The sequence below is a fragment of the Heterodontus francisci genome, chromosome 19, assembly GCF_036365525.1.
Source record: "Heterodontus francisci isolate sHetFra1 chromosome 19, sHetFra1.hap1, whole genome shotgun sequence".
NCBI classification, from domain to species: Eukaryota; Metazoa; Chordata; class Chondrichthyes; order Heterodontiformes; family Heterodontidae; genus Heterodontus; species Heterodontus francisci.
Genome location: NC_090389.1, coordinates 15,725,224 through 15,748,386, shown reverse-complemented (window position 1 = coordinate 15,748,386; position 23,163 = coordinate 15,725,224). Strand labels below are relative to the sequence as shown.

Below are 23,163 nucleotides of genomic sequence, written 5' to 3'. Positions count from 1 at the left end.
ACCTCTCATTGTTTATTCAGCCTCTCGTCATAGCAGATCCTTCTCATCCCAGGAACTAACCTAGCGAACCTTTTCTGTATCGCCTCCAATGCAAGTATATCCTTCCTTAAACATGGAGACCAAAATTGAGCACAGTATTCCAGGTGTGGTCTCACCAAAGCCCAATACAATTGTAACAAGACTTCCTTATTCCTGTACTCCAGTCCACATGCAAAAAAGGCCAACGTGCCATTTGCTCTCGTAATTGCTTGCTGTACGTGCATGCTACATCTGTGTTCGTAGCAAAGGCAATGTAATAATTGGGGGGGTGGGGGGGGGGCTTTAATCTTCACCTAGACTGGATCAACTAAATTGGCAAAGGTGGTCTGGAAGATGAGTTTGTAAAATGCTTTCGTGACCGTTTCCTGGACAACACATTGTGGAACCAACTAGTGACTAGGCTTTTTGAGATCTAGTCTGGTTTGAAATTGCCCAGTCACTTTGATGGTTGGACGTAATTCCCCTCACAGTGACTGAGAAGCTGGGGAGACCCGCTCTGCAACGCAATCTTCATTCTAATGCTCTCTGATTCCATGGGCTCTGACTTCCTCGCTTTAATGGTTACATTCTGCAGACACTAATCTTTGTGGAAAGCTCACTGCGAATGAATCTGGTTTCACTATTCCGTCGAATTACATAGAATCTACAGCACAGAAACAGGCCATTTGGTCCAAACAGTCCATACTAGTGGTTATGCTGCACTCATGCTGCCTCTCGTCATTCCTCATCTAACACTATCAGCATAACTCTGTTCCCTTCTCCCTCACATGTGTATCTGGCCTCTCCTTAAATGCATTGATGCTATTCACCTCAACTACTTCATGTGGTATCAAGTTCCACATTCTCACCACTCTTCGGGTAAAGAAGTTTCTTCTGAATTTCTTCTGTGATTTCTTGATGAATATCTTCTATTAATAGCCTCAATTTTTGCTCTTTGCCACAAGTGAAAATACTCTGTTTACTGTGCCAAAACCTGTCAATTCTAAAGGTCTGTATTAGGTCACCTCTCTGAGGAAAAAATAACCAGCCTTTTCATCCTTTCCTGGTAGGTATAATCTCTGTTCTGTTGCCGACATACGTTAGTGAACTGGAGGAAAACGCATTCTCACATTCATTATAAGCTGCTGCTGCTTATAATCACAGACTGACTGAAGCCCAGTTACTTTTTGCACTGGTGTTGATGAACTTACATTTATATAGCATCTCAGGATGCCCCAAAGCACTTTACAGCCAATGACGTGTAGTCGCTGTAATGTAGGACGCTCAGCAGATAATTTGCATATAGCAAGGTCCAACAAGCTGCATTTTGATAATGACTCAATAATCTGCTTTAGTGTTCGATAAATATTTTCCAGGACTCCAGGGAGAACTTCCCTGCTCTTGAAATAGTGACATGGGATCTTTTGCATCCATCTGAGAGGGCAGCCAGGGTCTTTCCAGATTTAATGTCTGAACCGAAAGACAATGACCTGGATTTTCCTTTCCCAATAGCGGTGAACGCTGATAAGGTCGCCTCTATTGAGGACTGCAACGGCACCACAGCTTCCAGCGATCTTGTGCCGAAAGCCAGACATTGCAGTGCGCCCCTCCGGAGCCCATGCTGATGGCCCCCTCCCCACCGTTCGATTCTTCAAGCGGCAGGGACCATTAGTGCAAGAATTTTACTAATTTGCCCACAACTTGCATGGATTATTACTTGCAAAGAGTTAGGGCTGATGATCACAAGCGTAAGTCAGCAAAGAAGGACTAAAGTGAAAAGTAAATCTGTCAGGCAGGGTAGTAGAGATGAAAATATCAGCAACAAAATCACAGTTCTTCACAATTCATTGCCATGAATGACTGAGGGTCACGAATAAAGTCTGGCTCCCCCAGCCCGCCCACCACGCCCCAGGGTTTTGCTGTGTTTTTCCCCTCCAAGTTCTGTTTCTGATGGCGGGACTGAGGAGTTGGGGGTGGGTGGGGGTGGGGCCAGGTGGCATTGATACCCGAGGGACAGCCCCCGGCAGACTTTTAAAAACTGTTATAAAAGTGTTACAAGTATTTAAAAGTTTATAACAGTTCGAAGAAGTGTCATGACTTTTAAAATATTTAAAATCATAAAAAAAACTCACCTGTCATTGAGCTGAAGACTGACCTCAAGAGGGCGTGTCTTTAGTTTCTGATGTTACTAGGGGTGTGTCTTCACCTGCAATGCGCCACACTGCGTACGGGCACTCGGCCCTGCTGCAGCAAGAAGTTGTCACTGCAGTCTCCAAGCCGGGTAAGTAGGGATATTTTTGTGCAGTCAGTAGTGAATGCCACCGCTTACTGCTGACAGGAAAATCCGGGCTAACACAACAGTGCAGGACTGCACTGGAGCATTGGTCTGGATTTTTGATCAAATCTCCAGAGTCCAACTTGAACCTGCAACCTTCTGCCTCAAAAGCGAGAATGATCCCAACTGAGGCACACCTGACATGCTGTGCTGCCTAAGATTTTGTCACTCTTTATTTATCTCACAGCCCTGGGTTCTTTTTTTCCTTCAAAGAATCAAAATCAGCCATGGCTCAGTTTTCAGGTGAACATTTTAGGGAGTTGATTGCTAAGGGTGCTAAGACACGAGCCCCTTCATTCTGGCTGGAGGCTGACCCTCTTGTGGCTATTAGTATTCAAACAGTGCCTTATTCTTTAAAATTCTCTTTCAGGCCTACACCGTCCAGGGGCAGTTTGCAGTCCCTCATCCAGATGTAAGTGAAATTCAAATAATTGTAGCTTGTTATACAGAAGACCTTGTTTTGAGAAGTCAGTTGGGATTGGGAATTTGGCCGATAGTTGTCCCTGTCCCAACCCCCCCAGACCCAGAGGCGCTCAGTCCAATCGTGGGGCCTCAAACTGCCCCTTTGGCTGAAAGCACAGCCCCAACCCTTTCCTGGACGGTGTATTTATCCACTCAGCCATTGAGGGTGCTGCAGTGTACCTTTTATTGCCTGACCCACTCTCCTCCCACCAGACACTAACCTCATGATGCACAAGGGGCCTCCCCTGGAGGCAGACAGACACGTTCTTGACGATTGAGCTGGCGATTGCAGCTGCCAACTCGGTGCCGCTTGGCAATCCAGCCTGTTCACTGCTTAACTGAGAGACTGGCACCGCACCCGCTGGTGACTTACTGCTCGTCTGTTCAGGAAAATGGCAGGTATGGAGTTGCAGGCACCTGTCTTATTAGCTAATTTCTGCGGGTGTCCTCTTTGCAGAAAGATCAGCCCCGTTTCTTGCTCCTGAGCTTTGCAGTTTGTGTATGCTAGTGTTTTTCATTGCCAATTATCCTTATGTGAAGAATGGTTAGCTTGGGTGAGGGCAGATTGTGACATGCTCCCACGGTTGAATAGCCAGTCTGCGTTCACTGCCAGTAGTCCACTTGAGCTTCTGCCATCCAGAATGAGCTGCCAAATTTAGGGGAGGCAGACACCAACAGAGAAAAATTCTCTCAATGCTGCCCATTGAGGACAGAGTACCTCAGGCGCACACTGCCACTTGCAGCTCATGTCAACTTAAATCCCTGCTTTCTTTCCTGTGTAGCTGAGCTCTCATTCACGCAATGACACTTTCATCTTTCACTAAAGATTTCTATTTCTCTTGGAAAAAACAGAGAGGAGCAGAGGAGGATGGGTGGGGCAGTGAGTTAGATGCTAACTGCTTTTACACCAGGATTGTTCTCATGTGGCCTCCGGGAGACCGCTTTCTGTAAACCATGGACAGTCTCCTAGAATCCAATTTACAACAGTGCCAGTAAAAAAAAAAATAAACAAGATGCTTTACCAGCCTTTCAACCTCTGAAGCTGCGTTTGAATCCAGCCTCAGGTGTGAGTCCCCACTGAATGGCTGTAAGAGTCTGTTGTGAAATGAGTTTGGTAGTCTCAGCCCAATGGCAGAGGGCTAGGAGACCACACGATGGTTGGTACAGGAGACGCAACACAGCCAAAGAGGGAGTCGTCTTCTGTGGCTAGTCCTGAGGCCTGTTATTGGTTAGAGTAGAGGGAGCATGTAACAGTGGAAATGCAAAGTCAGTGGTTTAAGAGAATATTATTAGTGATTTTAATAACTGATTATTCCATCCAGTGACGGATGCAGGCAACTTCAGCTTCTACTGGAGTCTGCTGGGAAAGAACGGTTCAGTCCAGCTGAATGACCAGACTGGTTTCAATTGGGACTGTTAAGAGGTTGCAGCGTAGAGTTTCTTGATCTCTGCCATATCTCCGAGAACCAGCACTGGAATTCCAGGCACACCAGGCCAAAACTGAACTATGCTCATACAGTTAAACCCTGGCCCTGCCACCACCAACTGGCGCTACTGAGCAGGCACACTTGTTACCTCCCTGCCCACTCTGCTGGGAGGCCACAGCTGTCCTTCCCCCCCTCACCCTGCCCACTCTGCTGGGAGGCCACAGCTGTCCTCCCCCCTCACCCTGCCCACTCTGCTGGGAGGCCACAGCTGTCCTCCCCCCTCACCCTGCCCACTCTGCTGGGAGGCCACAGCTGTCCTCCCCCCTCACCCTGCCCACTCTGCTGGGAGGCCACAGCTGTCCTCCCCCCTCACCCTGCCCACTCTGCTGGGAGGCCACAGCTGTCCTCCCCCCTCACCCTGCCCACTCTGCTGGGAGGCCACAGCTGTCCTCCCCCCTCACCCTGCCCACTCTGCTGGGAGGCCACAGCTGTCCTCCCCCCTCACCCTGCCCACTCTGCTGGGAGGCCACAGCTGTCCTCCCCCCTCACCCTGCCCACTCTGCTGGGAGGCCACAGCTGTCCTCCCCCCTCACCCTGCCCACTCTGCTGGGAGGCCACAGCTGTCCTCCCCCCTCACCCTGCCCACTCTGCTGGGAGGCCACAGCTGTCCTCCCCCCTCACCCTGCCCACTCTGCTGGGAGGCCACAGCTGTCCTCCCCCCTCACCCTGCCCACTCTGCTGGGAGGCCACAGCTGTCCTCCCCCCTCACCCTGCCCACTCTGCTGGGAGGCCACAGCTGTCCTCCCCCCTCACCCTGCCCACTCTGCTGGGAGGCCACAGCTGTCCTCCCCCCTCACCCTGCCCACTCTGCTGGGAGGCCACAGCTGTCCTCCCCCCTCACCCTGCCCACTCTGCTGGGAGGCCACAGCTGTCCTCCCCCCTCACCCTGCCCACTCTGCTGGGAGGCCACAGCTGTCCTCCCCCCTCACCCTGCCCACTCTGCTGGGAGGCCACAGCTGTCCTCCCCCCTCACCCTGCCCACTCTGCTGGGAGGCCACAGCTGTCCTCCCCCCTCACCCTGCCCACTCTGCTGGGAGGCCACAGCTGTCCTCCCCCCTCACCCTGCCCACTCTGCTGGGAGGCCACAGCTGTCCTCCCCCCTCACCCCGCCCACTCTGCTGGGAGGCCACAGCTGTCCTCCCCCCTCTCCCCGCCCACTCTGCTGGGAGGTCACAGCTGTCCTCCCCCCTCACCCCGCCCACTCTGCTGGGAGGCCACAGCTGTCCTCCCCCCTCACCCCGCCCACTCTGCTGGGAGGCCACAGCTCTCCCCAGCCCCACCCGCCGGCTCTGCTGGGAGGCCACAGCTCTCTTTTCCACCGCCCACCACATCCTGCCCGCTCTGCTGGAAGGCCACAGCACTCCCCCTCACACTCTGTCTACTATGCTGGGAGGGGATAATGCCAAGCTGAGGATGCAAACTTTTGAGAGGTTTGAGAATGAGAGTGTCGAAGCCGCACGTGATGCCATGATGTTACTTTTGTTGGCTGAAATTATTTCCCATCCTGATTTGCAGTTATCTAAACTTCACCAGCTGGCTGCGCAGCACGCTTCCTTCAACGCAGTGAACCAGTCCTCCTCATCGTTTTCTGGTACGTATTCAACACGATTGGAGAGCGAGGCAGTAACTGTCCTGTCAGTGCAGAGTATTAGTGAGGGTGGGACGGTAACTGTCCCGTCAGTGCAGAGTTTTCGCGAGGGTGGGGCGGTGACTGTCACGTCGGTGCAGAGTATTCGCGAGGGCGGGGCAGTAACTGTCCCGTCGGTGCAGAGTGTCAGCGAGGGCGGGACGGTCAATGTCCCGTCGGTGCAGAGTGTCAGCGAGGGCGGGGCGGTGACTGTTCCGTCAGTGCAGAGTGTCAGCGAGGGCGGGGCGGTCAATGTCAATTCAGTGCAGAGTATTAGTGAGACAGTAACTGTCCCGTCAGTGCAGATTATTAGCGAGGGTGAGACGGTAACTGTCCCGTCAGTGCAGATTATTAGCGAGGGTGAGACGGTAACTGTCCCGTCAGTGCAGAGTATTAGTGAGACGGTAACTGTCCCGTCAGTGCAGATTATTAGCGAGGGTGAGACGGTAACTGTCCCGTCAGTGCAGATTATTAGCGAGGGTGAGACGGTAACTGTCCCGTCAGTGCAGAGTATCAGTGAGGGCGCGACGGTCAATGTCCCGTCAGTGCAGAGTATCAGCGAGGGTGGGACGGTCAATGTCCCGTCAGTGCTGAGTATCAACGAGGGAGAGACGGTGACTGTCCCGTCAGTGCAGAGTATCAACGAGGGCGGGGTGGTAACTGTCCCGTCAGTGCAGAGTATCAGCGAGGGCGGGGCGGTGACTGTCCCGTCAGTGCTGAGTATGAACGAGGGTGAGACGGTAACTGTCCCGTCAGTGCAGATTATTAGCGAGGGTGAGGCGGTAACTGTCCCGTCAGTGCAGAGTATCAGCGAGGGCGGGGCGGTGACTGTCCTGTCAGTGCTGAGTATCAACGAGGGTGGGACGGTCAATGTCCCGTCAGTGCTGAGAATCAGCGAGGGTGAGACGGTAACTGTCCCGTCAGTGCAGATTATTAGCGATGGTGAGACGGTAACTGTCCCGTCAGTGCAGATTATTAGCGAGGGTGAGACGGTAACTGTCCCGTCGGTGTAGAGTATCAGCGAGGGAGGGGCGGTAACTGTCCCGCCGGTGCAGAGTGTCAGCGAGGGCGGGGCGGTAACTGTCCCGTCGGTGCAGAGTATCAGCGAGGGCGGGGCGGTAACTGTCCCGCCGGTGCAGAATGTCAGCGAGGGCGGGGCGGTAACTGTCCCGTCAGTGCAGATTATTAGCGAGGGCGGGACAGTAACTGTCCCGTCAGTGCAGAGTATTAGCGAGGGTGAGACAGTAACTGTCCCGTCAGTGCAGAGTATTAGCGAGGGTGGGACGGTAACTGTCCTGTCAGTGCAGAGTATTAGCGAGGGCGGGACGGTCAATGTCCCGTCAGTGTAGAGTATTAGTGAGACAGTAACTGTCCTGTCAGTGCAGAGTATCAGCGAGGGCGGAGCAGTAAATGTCCCGTCAGTGCAGAGTATCAGCGAGGATGAGATGGTGACTGTCCCGTCAGTGCTGAGTATTAGCGAGGGTGGAGCAGTAAATGTCCCGTCAGTGCCGAGTATTAGCGAGGGCGGAGCAGTAAATGTCCCGTCAGTGCCGAGTATTAGCGAGGGCGGAGCAGTAACTGTCCCGTCAGTGCCGAGTATTAGCGAGGGCGGAGCAGTAAATGTCCCGTCAGTGCCGAGTATTAGCGAGGGCGGGGCAGTAAATGTCCCGTCAGTGCCGAGTATTAGCGAGGGCGGAGCAGTAACTGTCCCGTCAGTGCCGAGTATTAGCGAGGGCGGAGCAGTAAATGTCCCGTCAGTGCCGAGTATTAGCGAGGGCGGAGCAGTAAATGTCCCGTCAGTGCCGGGTATCAGCGAGGGCGGGGCAGTAAATGTCCCGTCAGTGCCGGGTATCAGCGAGGGCGGAGCAGTAAATGTCCCGTCGGTGCCGAGTATCAGCGAGGGCGGAGCAATAAATGTCCCGTCAGTGCCGAGTATTAGCGAGGGTGGAGCCGTAAATGGCCCGTCAGCGCCGAGTATTAGCGAGGGCGGGGCAGTAAATGTCCCGTCAGTGCAGAGTATTAGCGAGGGCGGGGCAGTAAATGTCCTGTCAGTGCAGATTATTAGCGAGGGTGAGACGGTAACTGTCCCGTCAGTGCAGATTATTAGCGAGGGGGAGACGGTAACTGTCCCGTCAGTGCAGATTATTAGCGAGGGTGAGACAGTAACTGTCCCGTCAGTGCAGAGTATTAGTGAGACGGTAACTGTCCCGTCAGTGCAGAGTATCAGCGAGGGCGGGGCGGTGACTGTCCCGTCAGTGCTGAGTATCAACGAGGGTGGGACGGTCAATGTCCCGTCAGTGCTGAGAATCAGCGAGGGTGAGACGGTAACTGTCCCGTCAGTGCAGATTATTAGCGATGGTGAGACGGTAACTGCCCCGTCAGTGCAGATTATTAGCGAGGGTGAGACGGTAACTGTCCCGTCGGTGTAGAGTATCAGCGAGGGAGGGGCGGTAACTGTCCCGCCGGTGCAGAGTGTCAGCGAGGGCGGGGCGGTAACTGTCCCGTCGGTGCAGAGTATCAGCGAGGGCGGGGCGGTAACTGTCCCGCCGGTGCAGAATGTCAGCGAGGGCGGGGCGGTAACTGTCCCGTCAGTGCAGATTATTAGCGAGGGCGGGACAGTAACTGTCCCGTCAGTGCAGAGTATTAGCGAGGGTGAGACAGTAACTGTCCCGTCAGTGCAGATTATTAGCGAGGGTGGGACGGTAACTGTCCTGTCAGTGCAGAGTATTAGCGAGGGCGGGACGGTCAATGTCCCGTCAGTGTAGAGTATTAGTGAGACAGTAACTGTCCTGTCAGTGCAGAGTATCAGCGAGGTCGGAGCAGTAAATGTCCCGTCAGTGCCGAGTATTAGCGAGGGCGGAGCAGTAAATGTCCCGTCAGTGCAGAGTATTAGCGAGGGCGGAGCAGTAAATGTCCCGTCAGTGCAGAGTATTAGCGAGGGCGGGGCAGTAAATGTCCCGTCAGTGCAGAGTATTAGCGAGGGCGGGGCAGTAAATGTCCCGTCAGTGCCGCGTATTAGCGAGGGCGGGGCAGTAAATGTCCCGTCAGTGCCGAGTATTAGCGAGGGTGGAGCCGTAAATGGCCTGTCAGCGCCGAGTATTAGCGAGGGCGGAGCAGTAAATGTCCCGTCAGTGCTGAGTATTAGCGAGGGCTGAGCAGTAACTGTCCCGTCAGTGCCGAGTATTAGCGAGGGCGGAGCAGTAAATGTCCCGTCAGTGCCGAGTATTAGCGAGGGCGGAGCAGTAACTGTCCCGTCAGTGCCGAGTATTAGCGAGGGCGGAGCAGTAAATGTCCCGTCAGTGCCGAGTATTAGCGAGGGCGGAGCAGTAAATGTCCCGTCAGTGCCGGGTATCAGCGAGGGCGGGGCAGTAAATGTCCCGTCAGTGCCGGGTATCAGCGAGGGCGGAGCAGTAAATGTCCCGTCGGTGCCGGGTATCAGCGAGGGCGGGGCAGTAAATGTCCCGTCAGTGCCGGGTATCAGCGAGGGCGGAGCAGTAAATGTCCCGTCGGTGCCGAGTATCAGCGAGGGCGGAGCAATAAATGTCCCGTCAGTGCCGAGTATTAGCGAGGGCGGAGCCGTAAATGGCCTGTCAGCGCCGAGTATTAGCGAGGGCGGAGCAGTAAATGTCCCGTCAGTGCTGAGTATTAGCGAGGGCTGAGCAGTAACTGTCCCGTCAGTGCCGAGTATTAGCGAGGGCGGAGCAGTAAATGTCCCGTCAGTGCCGAGTATTAGCGAGGGCGGAGCAGTAACTGTCCCGTCAGTGCCGAGTATTAGCGAGGGCGGAGCAGTAAATGTCCCGTCAGTGCCGAGTATTAGCGAGGGCGGAGCAGTAAATGTCCCGTCAGTGCAGAGTATCAGCGAGGGCGGGGCGGTGACTGTCCCGTCAGTGCTGAGTATCAACGAGGGTGGGACGGTCAATGTCCCGTCAGTGCTGAGAATCAGCGAGGGTGAGACGGTAACTGTCCCGTCAGTGCAGATTATTAGCGATGGTGAGATGGTAACTGCCCCGTCAGTGCAGATTATTAGCGAGGGTGAGACGGTAACTGTCCCGTCGGTGTAGAGTATCAGCGAGGGAGGGGCGGTAACTGTCCCGTCGGTGCAGAGTGTCAGCGAGGGCGGGGCGGTAACTGTCCCGTCGGTGCAGAGTATCAGCGAGGGCGGGGCGGTAACTGTCCCGCCGGTGCAGAATGTCAGCGAGGGCGGGGCGGTAACTGTCCCGTCAGTGCAGATTATTAGCGAGGGCGGGACAGTAACTGTCCCGTCAGTGCAGAGTATTAGCGAGGGTGAGACAGTAACTGTCCCGTCAGTGCAGAGTATTAGCGAGGGTGGGACGGTAACTGTCCTGTCAGTGCAGAGTATTAGCGAGGGCGGGACGGTCAATGTCCCGTCAGTGTAGAGTATTAGTGAGACAGTAACTGTCCTGTCAGTGCAGAGTATCAGCGAGGGCGGAGCAGTAAATGTCCCGTCAGTGCTGAGTATTAGCGAGGGCTGAGCAGTAACTGTCCCGTCAGTGCCGAGTATTAGCGAGGGCGGAGCAGTAAATGTCCCGTCAGTGCCGAGTATTAGCGAGGGCGGAGCAGTAACTGTCCCGTCAGTGCCGAGTATTAGCGAGGGCGGAGCAGTAAATGTCCCGTCAGTGCCGAGTATTAGCGAGGGCGGAGCAGTAAATGTCCCGTCAGTGCCGGGTATCAGCGAGGGCGGGGCAGTAAATGTCCCGTCAGTGCCGGGTATCAGCGAGGGCGGAGCAGTAAATGTCCCGTCGGTGCCGAGTATCAGCGAGGGCGGAGCAATAAATGTCCCGTCAGTGCCGAGTATTAGCGAGGGTGGAGCCGTAAATGGCCCGTCAGCGCCGAGTATTAGCGAGGGCGGGGCAGTAAATGTCCCGTCAGTGCAGAGTATTAGCGAGGGCGGGGCAGTAAATGTCCCGTCAGTGCAGAGTATTAGCGAGGGCGGGGCAGTAAATGTCCTGTCAGTGCAGATTATTAGCGAGGGTGAGACGGTAACTGTCCCGTCAGTGCAGATTATTAGCGAGGGGGAGACGGTAACTGTCCCGTCAGTGCAGATTATTAGCGAGGGTGAGACAGTAACTGTCCCGTCAGTGCAGAGTATTAGTGAGACGGTGACTGTCCCGTCAGTGCAGAGTATCAGCGAGGGCGGGGCGGTGACTGTCCCGTCAGTGCTGAGAATCAGCGAGGGTGGGACGGTCAATGTCCCGTCAGTGCTGAGAATCAGCGAGGGTGAGACGGTAACTGTCCCGTCAGTGCAGATTATTAGCGATGGTGAGACGGTAACTGCCCCGTCAGTGCAGATTATTAGCGAGGGTGAGACGGTAACTGTCCCGTCGGTGTAGAGTATCAGCGAGGGAGGGGCGGTAACTGTCCCGCCGGTGCAGAGTGTCAGCGAGGGCGGGGCGGTAACTGTCCCGTCGGTGCAGAGTATCAGCGAGGGCGGGGCGGTAACTGTCCCGCCGGTGCAGAATGTCAGCGAGGGCGGGGCGGTAACTGTCCCGTCAGTGCAGATTATTAGCGAGGGCGGGACAGTAACTGTCCCGTCAGTGCAGAGTATTAGCGAGGGTGAGACAGTAACTGTCCCGTCAGTGCAGATTATTAGCGAGGGTGGGACGGTAACTGTCCTGTCAGTGCAGAGTATTAGCGAGGGCGGGACGGTCAATGTCCCGTCAGTGTAGAGTATTAGTGAGACAGTAACTGTCCTGTCAGTGCAGAGTATCAGCGAGGTCGGAGCAGTAAATGTCCCGTCAGTGCCGAGTATTAGCGAGGGCGGAGCAGTAAATGTCCCGTCAGTGCAGAGTATTAGCGAGGGCGGAGCAGTAAATGTCCCGTCAGTGCAGAGTATTAGCGAGGGCGGGGCAGTAAATGTCCCGTCAGTGCTGAGTATCAGCGAGGGCGGAGCAGTAAATGTCCCGTCAGTGCCGGGTATCAGCGAGGGCGGGGCAGTAAATGTCCCGTCAGTGCAGAGTATCAGCGAGGGTGAGACAGTAAATGTCCCGTCAGTGCAGAGTATCAGCGAGGGTGAGACAGTAAATGTCCCGTCAGTGCAGAGTATCAGCGAGGGTGAGACAGTAAATGTCCCGTCAGTGCAGAGTATCAGCGAGGGTGAGACAGTAAATGTCCCGTCAGTGCAGAGTATTAGCGAGGGCGGGGCAGTAAATGTCCCGTCAGTGCCGCGTATTAGCGAGGGCGGGGCAGTAAATGTCCCGTCAGTGCCGAGTATTAGCGAGGGTGGAGCCGTAAATGGCCTGTCAGCGCCGAGTATTAGCGAGGGCGGAGCAGTAAATGTCCCGTCAGTGCTGAGTATTAGCGAGGGCTGAGCAGTAACTGTCCCGTCAGTGCCGAGTATTAGCGAGGGCGGAGCAGTAAATGTCCCGTCAGTGCCGAGTATTAGCGAGGGCGGAGCAGTAACTGTCCCGTCAGTGCCGAGTATTAGCGAGGGCGGAGCAGTAAATGTCCCGTCAGTGCCGAGTATTAGCGAGGGCGGAGCAATAAATGTCCCGTCAGTGCCGGGTATCAGCGAGGGCGGGGCAGTAAATGTCCCGTCAGTGCCGGGTATCAGCGAGGGCGGAGCAGTAAATGTCCCGTCGGTGCCGAGTATCAGCGAGGGCGGAGCAATAAATGTCCCGTCAGTGCCGAGTATTAGCGAGGGTGGAGCCGTAAATGGCCCGTCAGCGCCGAGTATTAGCGAGGGCGGGGCAGTAAATGTCCCGTCAGTGCAGAGTATTAGCGAGGGCGGGGCAGTAAATGTCCTGTCAGTGCAGATTATTAGCGAGGGTGAGACGGTAACTGTCCCGTCAGTGCAGATTATTAGCGAGGGGGAGACGGTAACTGTCCCGTCAGTGCAGATTATTAGCGAGGGTGAGACAGTAACTGTCCCGTCAGTGCAGAGTATTAGTGAGACGGTAACTGTCCCGTCAGTGCAGAGTATCAGCGAGGGCGGGGCGGTGACTGTCCCGTCAGTGCTGAGTATCAACGAGGGTGGGACGGTCAATGTCCCGTCAGTGCTGAGAATCAGCGAGGGTGAGACGGTAACTGTCCCGTCAGTGCAGATTATTAGCGATGGTGAGATGGTAACTGCCCCGTCAGTGCAGATTATTAGCGAGGGTGAGACGGTAACTGTCCCGTCGGTGTAGAGTATCAGCGAGGGAGGGGCGGTAACTGTCCCGTCGGTGCAGAGTGTCAGCGAGGGCGGGGCGGTAACTGTCCCGTCGGTGCAGAGTATCAGCGAGGGCGGGGCGGTAACTGTCCCGCCGGTGCAGAATGTCAGCGAGGGCGGGGCGGTAACTGTCCCGTCAGTGCAGATTATTAGCGAGGGCGGGACAGTAACTGTCCCGTCAGTGCAGAGTATTAGCGAGGGTGAGACAGTAACTGTCCCGTCAGTGCAGATTATTAGCGAGGGTGGGACGGTAACTGTCCTGTCAGTGCAGAGTATTAGCGAGGGCGGGACGGTCAATGTCCCGTCAGTGTAGAGTATTAGTGAGACAGTAACTGTCCTGTCAGTGCAGAGTATCAGCGAGGGCGGAGCAGTAAATGTCCCGTCAGTGCAGAGTATCAGCGAGGATGAGATGGTGACTGTCCCGTCAGTGCTGAGTATTAGCGAGGGTGGAGCAGTAAATGTCCCGTCAGTGCAGAGTATTAGCGAGGGCGGAGCAGTAAATGTCCCGTCAGTGCCGAGTATTAGCGAGGGCGGAGCAGTAAATGTCCCGTCAGTGCCGAGTATTAGCGAGGGCGGAGCAGTAACTGTCCCGTCAGTGCCGAGTATTAGCGAGGGCGGAGCAGTAAATGTCCCGTCAGTGCCGAGTATAAGCGAGGGCGGAGCAGTAAATGTCCCGTCAGTGCCGGGTATCAGCGAGGGCGGGGCAGTAAATGTCCCGTCAGTGCCGGGTATCAGCGAGGGCGGAGCAGTAAATGTCCCGTCAGTGCCGAGTATCAGCGAGGGCGGAGCAATAAATGTCCCGTCAGTGCCGAGTATTAGCGAGGGTGGAGCCGTAAATGGCCCGTCAGCGCCGAGTATTAGCGAGGGCGGGGCAGTAAATGTCCCGTCAGTGCAGAGTATTAGCGAGGGCGGGGCAGTAAATGTCCTGTCAGTGCAGATTATTAGCGAGGGTGAGACGGTAACTGTCCCGTCAGTGCAGATTATTAGCGAGGGGGAGACGGTAACTGTCCCGTCAGTGCAGATTATTAGCGAGGGTGAGACAGTAACTGTCCCGTCAGTGCAGAGTATTAGTGAGACGGTAACTGTCCCGTCAGTGCTGAGTATCAACGAGGGTGGGACGGTCAATGTCCCGTCAGTGCTGAGAATCAGCGAGGGTGAGACGGTAACTGTCCCGTCAGTGCAGATTATTAGCGATGGTGAGACGGTAACTGCCCCGTCAGTGCAGATTATCAGCGAGGGAGGGGCGGTAACTGTCCCGCCGGTGCAGAGTATCAGCGAGGGAGGGGCGGTAACTGTCCCGCCGGTGCAGAGTGTCAGCGAGGGCGGGGCGGTAACTGTCCCGTCGGTGCAGAGTATCAGCGAGGGCGGGGCGGTAACTGTCCCGCCGGTGCAGAATGTCAGCGAGGGCGGGGCGGTAACTGTCCCGTCAGTGCAGATTATTAGCGAGGGTGAGACGGTAACTGTCCCGTCAGTGCAGATTATTAGCGAGGGGGAGACGGTAACTGTCCCGTCAGTGCAGATTATTAGCGAGGGTGAGACAGTAACTGTCCCGTCAGTGCAGAGTATTAGTGAGACGGTAACTGTCCCGTCAGTGCAGAGTATCAGCGAGGGCGGGGCGGTGACTGTCCCGTCAGTGCTGAGTATCAACGAGGGTGGGACGGTCAATGTCCCGTCAGTGCTGAGAATCAGCGAGGGTGAGACGGTAACTGTCCCGTCAGTGCAGATTATTAGCGATGGTGAGACGGTAACTGCCCCGTCAGTGCAGATTATTAGCGAGGGTGAGACGGTAACTGTCCCGTCGGTGTAGAGTATCAGCGAGGGAGGGGCGGTAACTGTCCCGCCGGTGCAGAGTGTCAGCGAGGGCGGGGCGGTAACTGTCCCGTCGGTGCAGAGTATCAGCGAGGGCGGGGCGGTAACTGTCCCGCCGGTGCAGAATGTCAGCGAGGGCGGGGCGGTAACTGTCCCGTCAGTGCAGATTATTAGCGAGGGCGGGACAGTAACTGTCCCGTCAGTGCAGAGTATTAGCGAGGGTGAGACAGTAACTGTCCCGTCAGTGCAGATTATTAGCGAGGGTGGGACGGTAACTGTCCTGTCAGTGCAGAGTATTAGCGAGGGCGGGACGGTCAATGTCCCGTCAGTGTAGAGTATTAGTGAGACAGTAACTGTCCTGTCAGTGCAGAGTATCAGCGAGGGCGGAGCAGTAAATGTCCCGTCAGTGCCGAGTATTAGCGAGGGCGGAGCAGTAAATGTCCCGTCAGTGCAGAGTATTAGCGAGGGCGGAGCAGTAAATGTCCCGTCAGTGCAGAGTATTAGCGAGGGCGGGGCAGTAAATGTCCCGTCAGTGCTGAGTATCAGCGAGGGCGGAGCAGTAAATGTCCCGTCAGTGCCGGGTATCAGCGAGGGCGGGGCAGTAAATGTCCCGTCAGTGCAGAGTATCAGCGAGGGTGAGACAGTAAATGTCCCGTCAGTGCAGAGTATCAGCGAGGGTGAGACAGTAAATGTCCCGTCAGTGCAGAGTATTAGCGAGGGCGGGGCAGTAAATGTCCCGTCAGTGCCGCGTATTAGCGAGGGCGGGGCAGTAAATGTCCCGTCAGTGCCGAGTATTAGCGAGGGTGGAGCCGTAAATGGCCCGTCAGTGCCGAGTATTAGCGAGGGCGGGGCTGTCAATGTCCCGTCAGTGCTGAGTATTAGCGAGGGTGGAGCCGTAAATGGCCTGTCAGCGCCGAGTATTAGCGAGGGCGGAGCAGTAAATGTCCCGTCAGTGCCGAGTATTAGCGAGGGCGGGGCTGTCTATGTCCCGTCAGTGCCGAGTATTAGCGAGGGCGGGGCAGTAAATGTCCCGTCAGTGCCGAGTATTAGCGAGGGCGGGGCTGTCAATGTCCCGTCAGCGCAGAGTATTAGCGAGGGCGGGGCAGTAAATGTCCCGTCAGTGCCGAGTATTAGCGAGGGCGGGGCTGTCAATGTCCCGTCAGCGCAGAGTATTAGCGAGGGCGGGGCAGTAAATGTCCCGTCAGTGCCGAGTATTAGCGAGGGCGGGGCTGTCAATGTCCCGTCAGCGCAGAGTATTAGCGAGGGCGGGGCAGTAAATGTCCTGTCAGCGCCGAGTATTAGCGAGGGCGGGGCTGTCAATGTCCCGTCAGTGCCGAGTATTCGCGAGGGTGGGGCTGTCAATGTCCCGTCAGTGCCGAGTATTAGCGAGGGTGGGGCAGTATTGTTTTTATTTTTATATTCCAGATTTAGTACTTGTGTTCAAATTTCACCAACTGCCCTGATGGAATTTGAATATTAGCTGGGCCTCTGGATTACTAGTCCAATGTTATCACTGCGCCACCGCCTTGACATTTGACAGACAAGCCAGAGATGTGTCAGTGTTTAAGGATATAAATCATTAAAGCTTGTTTTTCTGTATGTTGGGTGACTGTCTGGTTAGGGTGTAATTGGGGTGCAAACAGGATTAAGTACAAATGGATGATGGAAGCTTTGTGGAATTGGAGGATTCCTGGGCTACAGAGACTTTAAAGGAAGGTTCCTGGTCAGGGGTTGTTAATGTGGAATGCAGTTCTCTTAAAATTTAGTTGTTTGTTGCCAGCTTTGTCAGTACACAGTCCCTGTAAATCTTTATGCCCACGTTATTTATCACAGCACCAGGCTTGCACAGTATCTTGCAGGTTGCTGCATGCCCATGCAGCTTTTAGTGGAAGCATTGGATGTTAAGACTGCTGGGTTCTGGAGCTTTGCTTGATTTACCTTTAGGGCTGTGGAGAAACTTGACTGAACCATTCTACTGGCTTTTAAATGGATTTGGATTCTGTCCACGAGACTGAATGAAACTGAACTGTGTCCTTCTCTAAGTTCCATATCTGGTCATGTTTCTCCTTTCTGTTTCTGTCTCTCCCTGCTCTGGCTGTTTCCCTAATTAGTATTAACTCTCTACCTCTTGCTGTACCTTTCTTTGTTCCTGGCACTAACTTATTGCTTTCCTGCAGGATTGGACAACAGTGGTCAGACTACGTCTCAGGAGCTCCTGATTCCGAATGATGTAAGTAGTGTTGTGATGAGCTGGGCCTGTCCTGTGTTAGCAGCAAGCACTATGGTTGGTCAAACGATGACTAACCTGATCCTTTCACACTTCAGTTCAAGTTGGTGTTCACGGTGTAAACTTGTGCAGCCTGCGGTTGTCGGACTTATATTCCCTCGGCTCATTCTGGGTCTCGCTGAGTTTGATCTGATTGCCAAATTATAGAAGCAGACTGTTTAAAATTCATCTCATTATCTTGATGATGGCACTGCGTTGATAGGGCAGGCATTGGGTAGAAGGGAGACTGGTGGGTTTTTGGGAATTTTAACTGGGGTCAACTAGACAGATTTTAATGTCATTGAATGTTGGATGATGTCATGGTGAGTCCTTCCGCTATTCCAATGTATATCATGGAGTGAACGGGTCCCAGAGTGCCTCTGGTTATATGTCACCACGTCTAGTTACTCACCTCCAAGGAAGGGTGAATTGAATGAGAGGTGGAAGGAGCAGGACAGCAGGGGTGGGGGAATAATGTAAAAGATGGACTGGGATTAATGACACTGCACAGAGAACAAGGGAGAGAATGGTGTGAAGTGGAGCCAATCCCCAAAACAGACTCAAATTCAGGATCAAGAGGAGGAAACTTGAGTCTGGGCTTGAGTCTCAGTTCAATGAATGTGGCACATTAACTTGTTTTGACGTGATTTATGTTCTTGTTCTGTGATTTTTTTTTTTCTTGCCCAATTATCTCTGCCTCGTTATGTCCACTCTGCTCCTTGCAGGCATCGGCTCTCACAAGGGGCAAGTTTCCACAGGTGCTGGCTATTGCTGGGTAGTACTGCGTGAGGGGCCCCAGCCAGTTCCTCAGTAAAATGGCCATTCCTTGTGAAAGCCTTGACAGAGTATTCGACTATGTAATCTTCACAGCTGAACCCCATCCAGTACTCATTCGAGCACTGCGCAGCAGAGGTCACTGAGATCAATCTGTACGCTGTACCCTTCTGGACAAATAAGACTTGAGAAGAAGAGAAGGATTGCTACAGACCCCACTGCCTCCCACACGGCCAGCACCTGTTTAAAGTGAGACGAGGTGGCAGTGACATCCCTCCATCTGTTAGTAATAGAAATAGATCAGTGACAGTGTGGAGCTTTAATCAGCACATCACCCTCCGTGAGCCCGTGTTCACACTTAATCTCAGTGATCGGTTAGCATGCGCCAGGCAGCACTGATTCGTCTTCGCTGACCTTTGGATGCACAGATCCTGTCCCATTCCCTAACCAAGCATTGAAGGCACCTTGCCCCATCAAGGCAGATACGTTAGAGAGACCATTGACCCTTGGATCTTTTTGAATGACCTACTGCGATATCGGGGTTGGGAGGAGTGACCTTGCTCCAGCTCTATTCAAACCATTCTACAGTGGCATCGCGGGTCACATTGTTGCAGAATTCAGTTAATACTCTTCCTTCAACAGTCCAGTGGTATAAGGAATTGGTGAACTTGCACTCTGCAACATGGTGTAGTGTAGGTTTATACTGGTGAATACCTGTAAGGTAACTGTACCTCACATTGTAACAAGGGCAATTGTACCTCCTACTACAAATGGGGTGATTGTCTCTCTCAATATATGGGCAACTGTAGCTCACAGTATTAACAGGGTGACTTTACCTCACTCTGTAGCGTAGCTCACAGTATTAACGGGGTGATTGTATCTGTGCAACTTAAGTGACTGTAGCTCACGTGTTTACGTATGGCCAATATTTCATGATATATGAAACTGCCTCGCCTATAATCAGGGCAACTGCATACAGTAAATGCAAGGACTGTCTCCTCAGTGACAGTGCCTCACTGTATTTGGAGTATGCACTGTTAGCTGCTGTGATGCTTTGGTTGGACTGACATTGTTTGTGATGGAGTCTATGCTGTGTCCCTGTGAATTGATGCGAGGCTGATGCTGCTGTCCTCTGATCCATTGTTCCGTCCTGCTGAAGGACAGTTCTCAATGCTGCACCAGGTAGGGATCGAGCTGCAATTCCTGGCATGTGGTGAATGTGAGGCAGAGTCACAGCCCCTGTGAGGACCATGCTTATAAATAGTCAGTCAGCAGTGCTGCACAATGCTCTCTTCAAAACGCGGCAGTGTTGAGTGACAAAGGCAGAAAGGAATGCCATCCAGGCAACACACGCAATACGCCTTTTGAAATTCAGAGCAAGAATGAAGAGCTATCTGTTTCACAAAACAGATGCCAGGGCAGTGGTGGAGAGAAGCTGTAATTGTGCTGGAGGTCAGAGTGTGCTGCTGTGAGAGTCAGGCTTCCAGATCTATAGATCTGTGTACAGTGCAATCAGGAATCTGTAGCTTTGAAACTACATCAGAGGCATTCACACCAATACTAAAGAAAGACTTGTGTTTATATAGCTCTTTTCATAACCTTAGGACATCCTAAAGTGCTTTACAGCCAATGAAGTGCTTTTGAAGTGTAGTCACTGTTACAATGTAGGAAATGTGACAGCCAATTTGTGCACAGCAAGCTCCCACAAACTGCAAGGTGGTGATAATGAGCAGATAATCTGTTTTGGCAATGTTAGTTGAGCGATAAACGTTGGCCAGGACACCAGGGAGAACTCTCTCTTATTCGCAATAGTGCCATAGGATCTTGTACATCCTCATGAGAGGACGGACAGGGTTTTGGTTTAATGTTTCATCTGACAATGCAGCTTTCCCTCAGTACTGCACTGAAGTGTTAGCCTAGATTTCCTTTTTGATCAAGTCTGTAGAGTGAGACTTGAACCTACAACTGGAAAACTGGGGAACCAGGAGTCTAATGAGAGTCAGGAACATGAAGTAATTCATGATTAGTAAAGAAATGTACTGGAGAAATTAATGGAACGCAAAGCTGCCAAATCCCCTTGAAGGCCTTTGGCTAGGGTTTTAAGAGGTGGTTACAGCGATAGTGGATGCATTGATTTTGATCTTCCAGAATTCCCTAAATTCTCGCATGGTCCCTGTGGATTGGAAGTTGTAAATGTAACCCCACTGTTCAAGAAAAGAGGGAGAGATAAAACAGCATACCAACAGTTATCCTGACGTCAGTCGCAGGAAAAATGCTAGGTTCTAATACTAGGGATGTGATAACAGGGCACTTCAAAAATCACAGTATGATTAGGCAGAGCCAGCATAGTTCTACCAAAATGAAAATAGTGTTTGACAGATCTATTCCACTTGTGGCGGCCTCCCACATTCTGTGCTCTAAACTTGAGGTCCAAAACTCTGCTGCCCGTGTCCTAACGCGCACCGATTCCAGTTCACCAACATCCCTATGCTTGCTGACTTAAACTGGCTCCTGGCTAAGCAACACAATTAAAAAAAAAATTCTCATCATTGTTTTCATGGCCTCGCCCCTTGCTATTTCTCTAATCTCCTACAATCCTCCAATGTCTGCACTCCTTCAATTCCGTTCTTTTGATCTTCCCTGATTTTAATCCCTCCACCATGGTTGCCATGCCTTCAGCTGCCCAGACCCTAAGCCCTCGAATTCCTGCCCCAATCCACTCTGCGCCTCTTTCTCTCCTTCCACTTTTAAGACACTCCTTAAAGCCTACCTCTGCCCAAGAGGTCCTAATATCTCCTCATGTGGCCAGGTGTCAAATTTTGTTTGATAATGCTCTTATGAAGCACCTAAGGTCATTTTACTATGTTAATGGTATTATATAAATGCAGGTTGTTGTACTAGAGGTTTTTTGAGGATGTAAGGAGGAGGGTAGATAAGGGGGAACCAGTGGATGTCGTACATTTGGATTTTCAAAAAGCATTGGCAAAGATGCCGTATGACAGGTTGTTACACAAGATTTGGGTTCATGGGACGGGGGTAATATTAGCATGGATTGAGGATTGCTTAATGGACAGGAAACCGAATAGGAGTAAATGGGTCATATTGAAATGGCAGCATGTATGTAATTAGTGGAGCACTGCAAGAAGCAGTGCTTAGGTCTCAGCTATTTACAGTTTATCAGTGACATAGATGAGACCGAGTGTTCAAGTTTGCCGATGATGGGAAGCTAGGTGGGAAAGTAAGCTGTGTAGGAGATGCAAAGAGGCTACAAAGGGATATAAATGGATTAAGTGAGCGGGCAAGAAGGTGACAGATGGATTATAGTGTAGGGAAATATGAAATTATCCACTTGTTAGGAAGCATAGAAGAGCAAAACATTTTTTAAAAAGGTGAGACATTAGTCATTGTTATGCAGTGTGATTTGGGGGTCCTTGTACATGAATCACAACGTTAATGTACAGGTGCAGTAAACAGGAAGACAAATGGTATTGGCCTTAATTGCAAGGGGGTTGGAGTATGAGTTAGGAAATCTCGCTGCAATTATATAGGCCTTTGGTGAGACCACACTTGGAGAACTGTGTAAGGTTTTGATCTCATTACCTATGGAAGAATATACTTGCCTTGGAGGGGTGCAATAAAGTTTCACTAGATTGATTACTAGAATGAGATGCCTGTCCTATGAGGAGAGATTGAGTAGAATGGGCCTATATTTTCTGGTCGTTAGAAGAATGAAAGGCAATCTCATTGAAACTTTTAAAAATTCTTATAGGGCTTGACAGGGTAGATGCTCCTTGACTATAGTGTGTCTAGAATTAGGGATCATAGTGTCAGGATAAGGGGATGGCCATTTCGGTCTAAGGTGAAAAGTTTCTTCACTCAGCGTTGTGAATCTTTGGAATTCTCTACCCCAAAAGAGCTATGGATGCTCAGTCATTGAGAATATTCAAAACAGAGGTCAATAGATTTGTGAACACGAAGGGAATCGAGGGAAATGATGAAAGTGCAGAAAGTGGAGTTGAGATAGAAGAGCAACCATGATCTTATTGAATGTTTGTTTTGTTGCAATCAACAACCCCAATCCTTTATCATGTTCTTTTGACTCAGGCAAGAGTGCTACCACTGAGCCAGAGCTGACATATATGGGATTCGGGGAGGTTTGGGGGTCAGTATGAGCCAGGATAATGTAAAAGAAAAAACCCATCAGTCAGGTTATTCAGGACCTCCCATCCCTCTTGTAAATTAACTTCCTTACTTCCAATAACTCCAGTGTTTTTGCCTTGTTTGGCAGATTCAGTCAGAAAATACCAGTGGTTGCTGTCAAACTTTGTCTCACTGGGCTCCCTCAGCAGAGCTGCTCTTACCAGTCTATCTAGGCTTCCGAGCTGTGTGGGATAATCCCGGAGCTAAAAAGTTTCAATGCTATTCCTTCTCCTCTGGTTGTCCAGTGAGATAAGCTCGGAAATGAGGTTGTAACAGCCATAAGACCAAGTGAATAGCCGTGTTGTAAGGACACTGTTTATCCCATCTAGAATTTTTATCTGTAGACATCCCAAGTCACCATATTCACAGGTGAGATTCTGCCCTTTTGCGATTTGATGGCAAAGCAGAGCCTCACTTAAGAGAGTGCAAAGTGGCACAAAAAAGTGCAGTACTGTCAAACTCACTGAAATGAGCGACCTGTTCAAGGCCTAGAGGGGGTTTGAGGAAAAAAATTTCACCGAGGGTGGTTGGAATGTGGAATATACTACCTGAAGGGGTGGTAGAGGCAGGATCCCTCACAACATTTAAGAAGTATTTAGATGATCACTTGAAACGCCATAGCATACAAGGCTACGGGCCAAGTACTGGAAAATGAGATTAGAATAGATATTTGTTTGATGGCCGGCACAGACACGTTGGGCTGAAGGACCTGTTTCTGTGCTGTATAACACTATTAACCAGATTCTGAGTCAATTCCCAGATATTAATGGCTCCATGTTCATGTGCAAAATGAACCTGAGGCGGTCCTGGTTATTCTGGGTCTGCAGGACAAGTCCACCTTCAATTGGGCACCAGTTGCCAAAAGGAATGGGAAAATGTTAAGTTGCATTATGGAGTTCTCTTGAGGTTGGGTCTTAAGTATATTATGGGCCAGTGTAGAAGGAACTTTTCTCTGTATCTAACTTTTTTTTATATAAGGTGGCATTTATACCCCAGGCCCCTTTTTACTTTGCTTGA

The 23,163-nt window shown here is 52.2% G+C and overlaps 1 protein-coding gene across 4 annotated transcripts in view; it reads left to right on the top strand.

Moving 5' to 3' along the window:
• pcbp4 (poly(rC) binding protein 4) overlaps positions 1 to 23,163 on the top strand; it is a 65,871-nt gene that overhangs the window by 27,530 nt on the left and 15,178 nt on the right. For 3 of the 4 annotated variants that reach the window (XM_068051394.1, XM_068051390.1, XM_068051392.1), the window contains exons 9-11: positions 2,724 to 2,765; positions 5,818 to 5,893; positions 17,084 to 17,136. In XM_068051394.1, coding sequence (XP_067907495.1) covers positions 2,724 to 2,765; positions 5,818 to 5,893; positions 17,084 to 17,136 — 171 coding nt within the window. The remainder of the gene's footprint in view (positions 1 to 2,723; positions 2,766 to 5,817; positions 5,894 to 17,083; positions 17,137 to 23,163) is intronic. The other variant, XM_068051393.1, reaches the window with a different exon arrangement.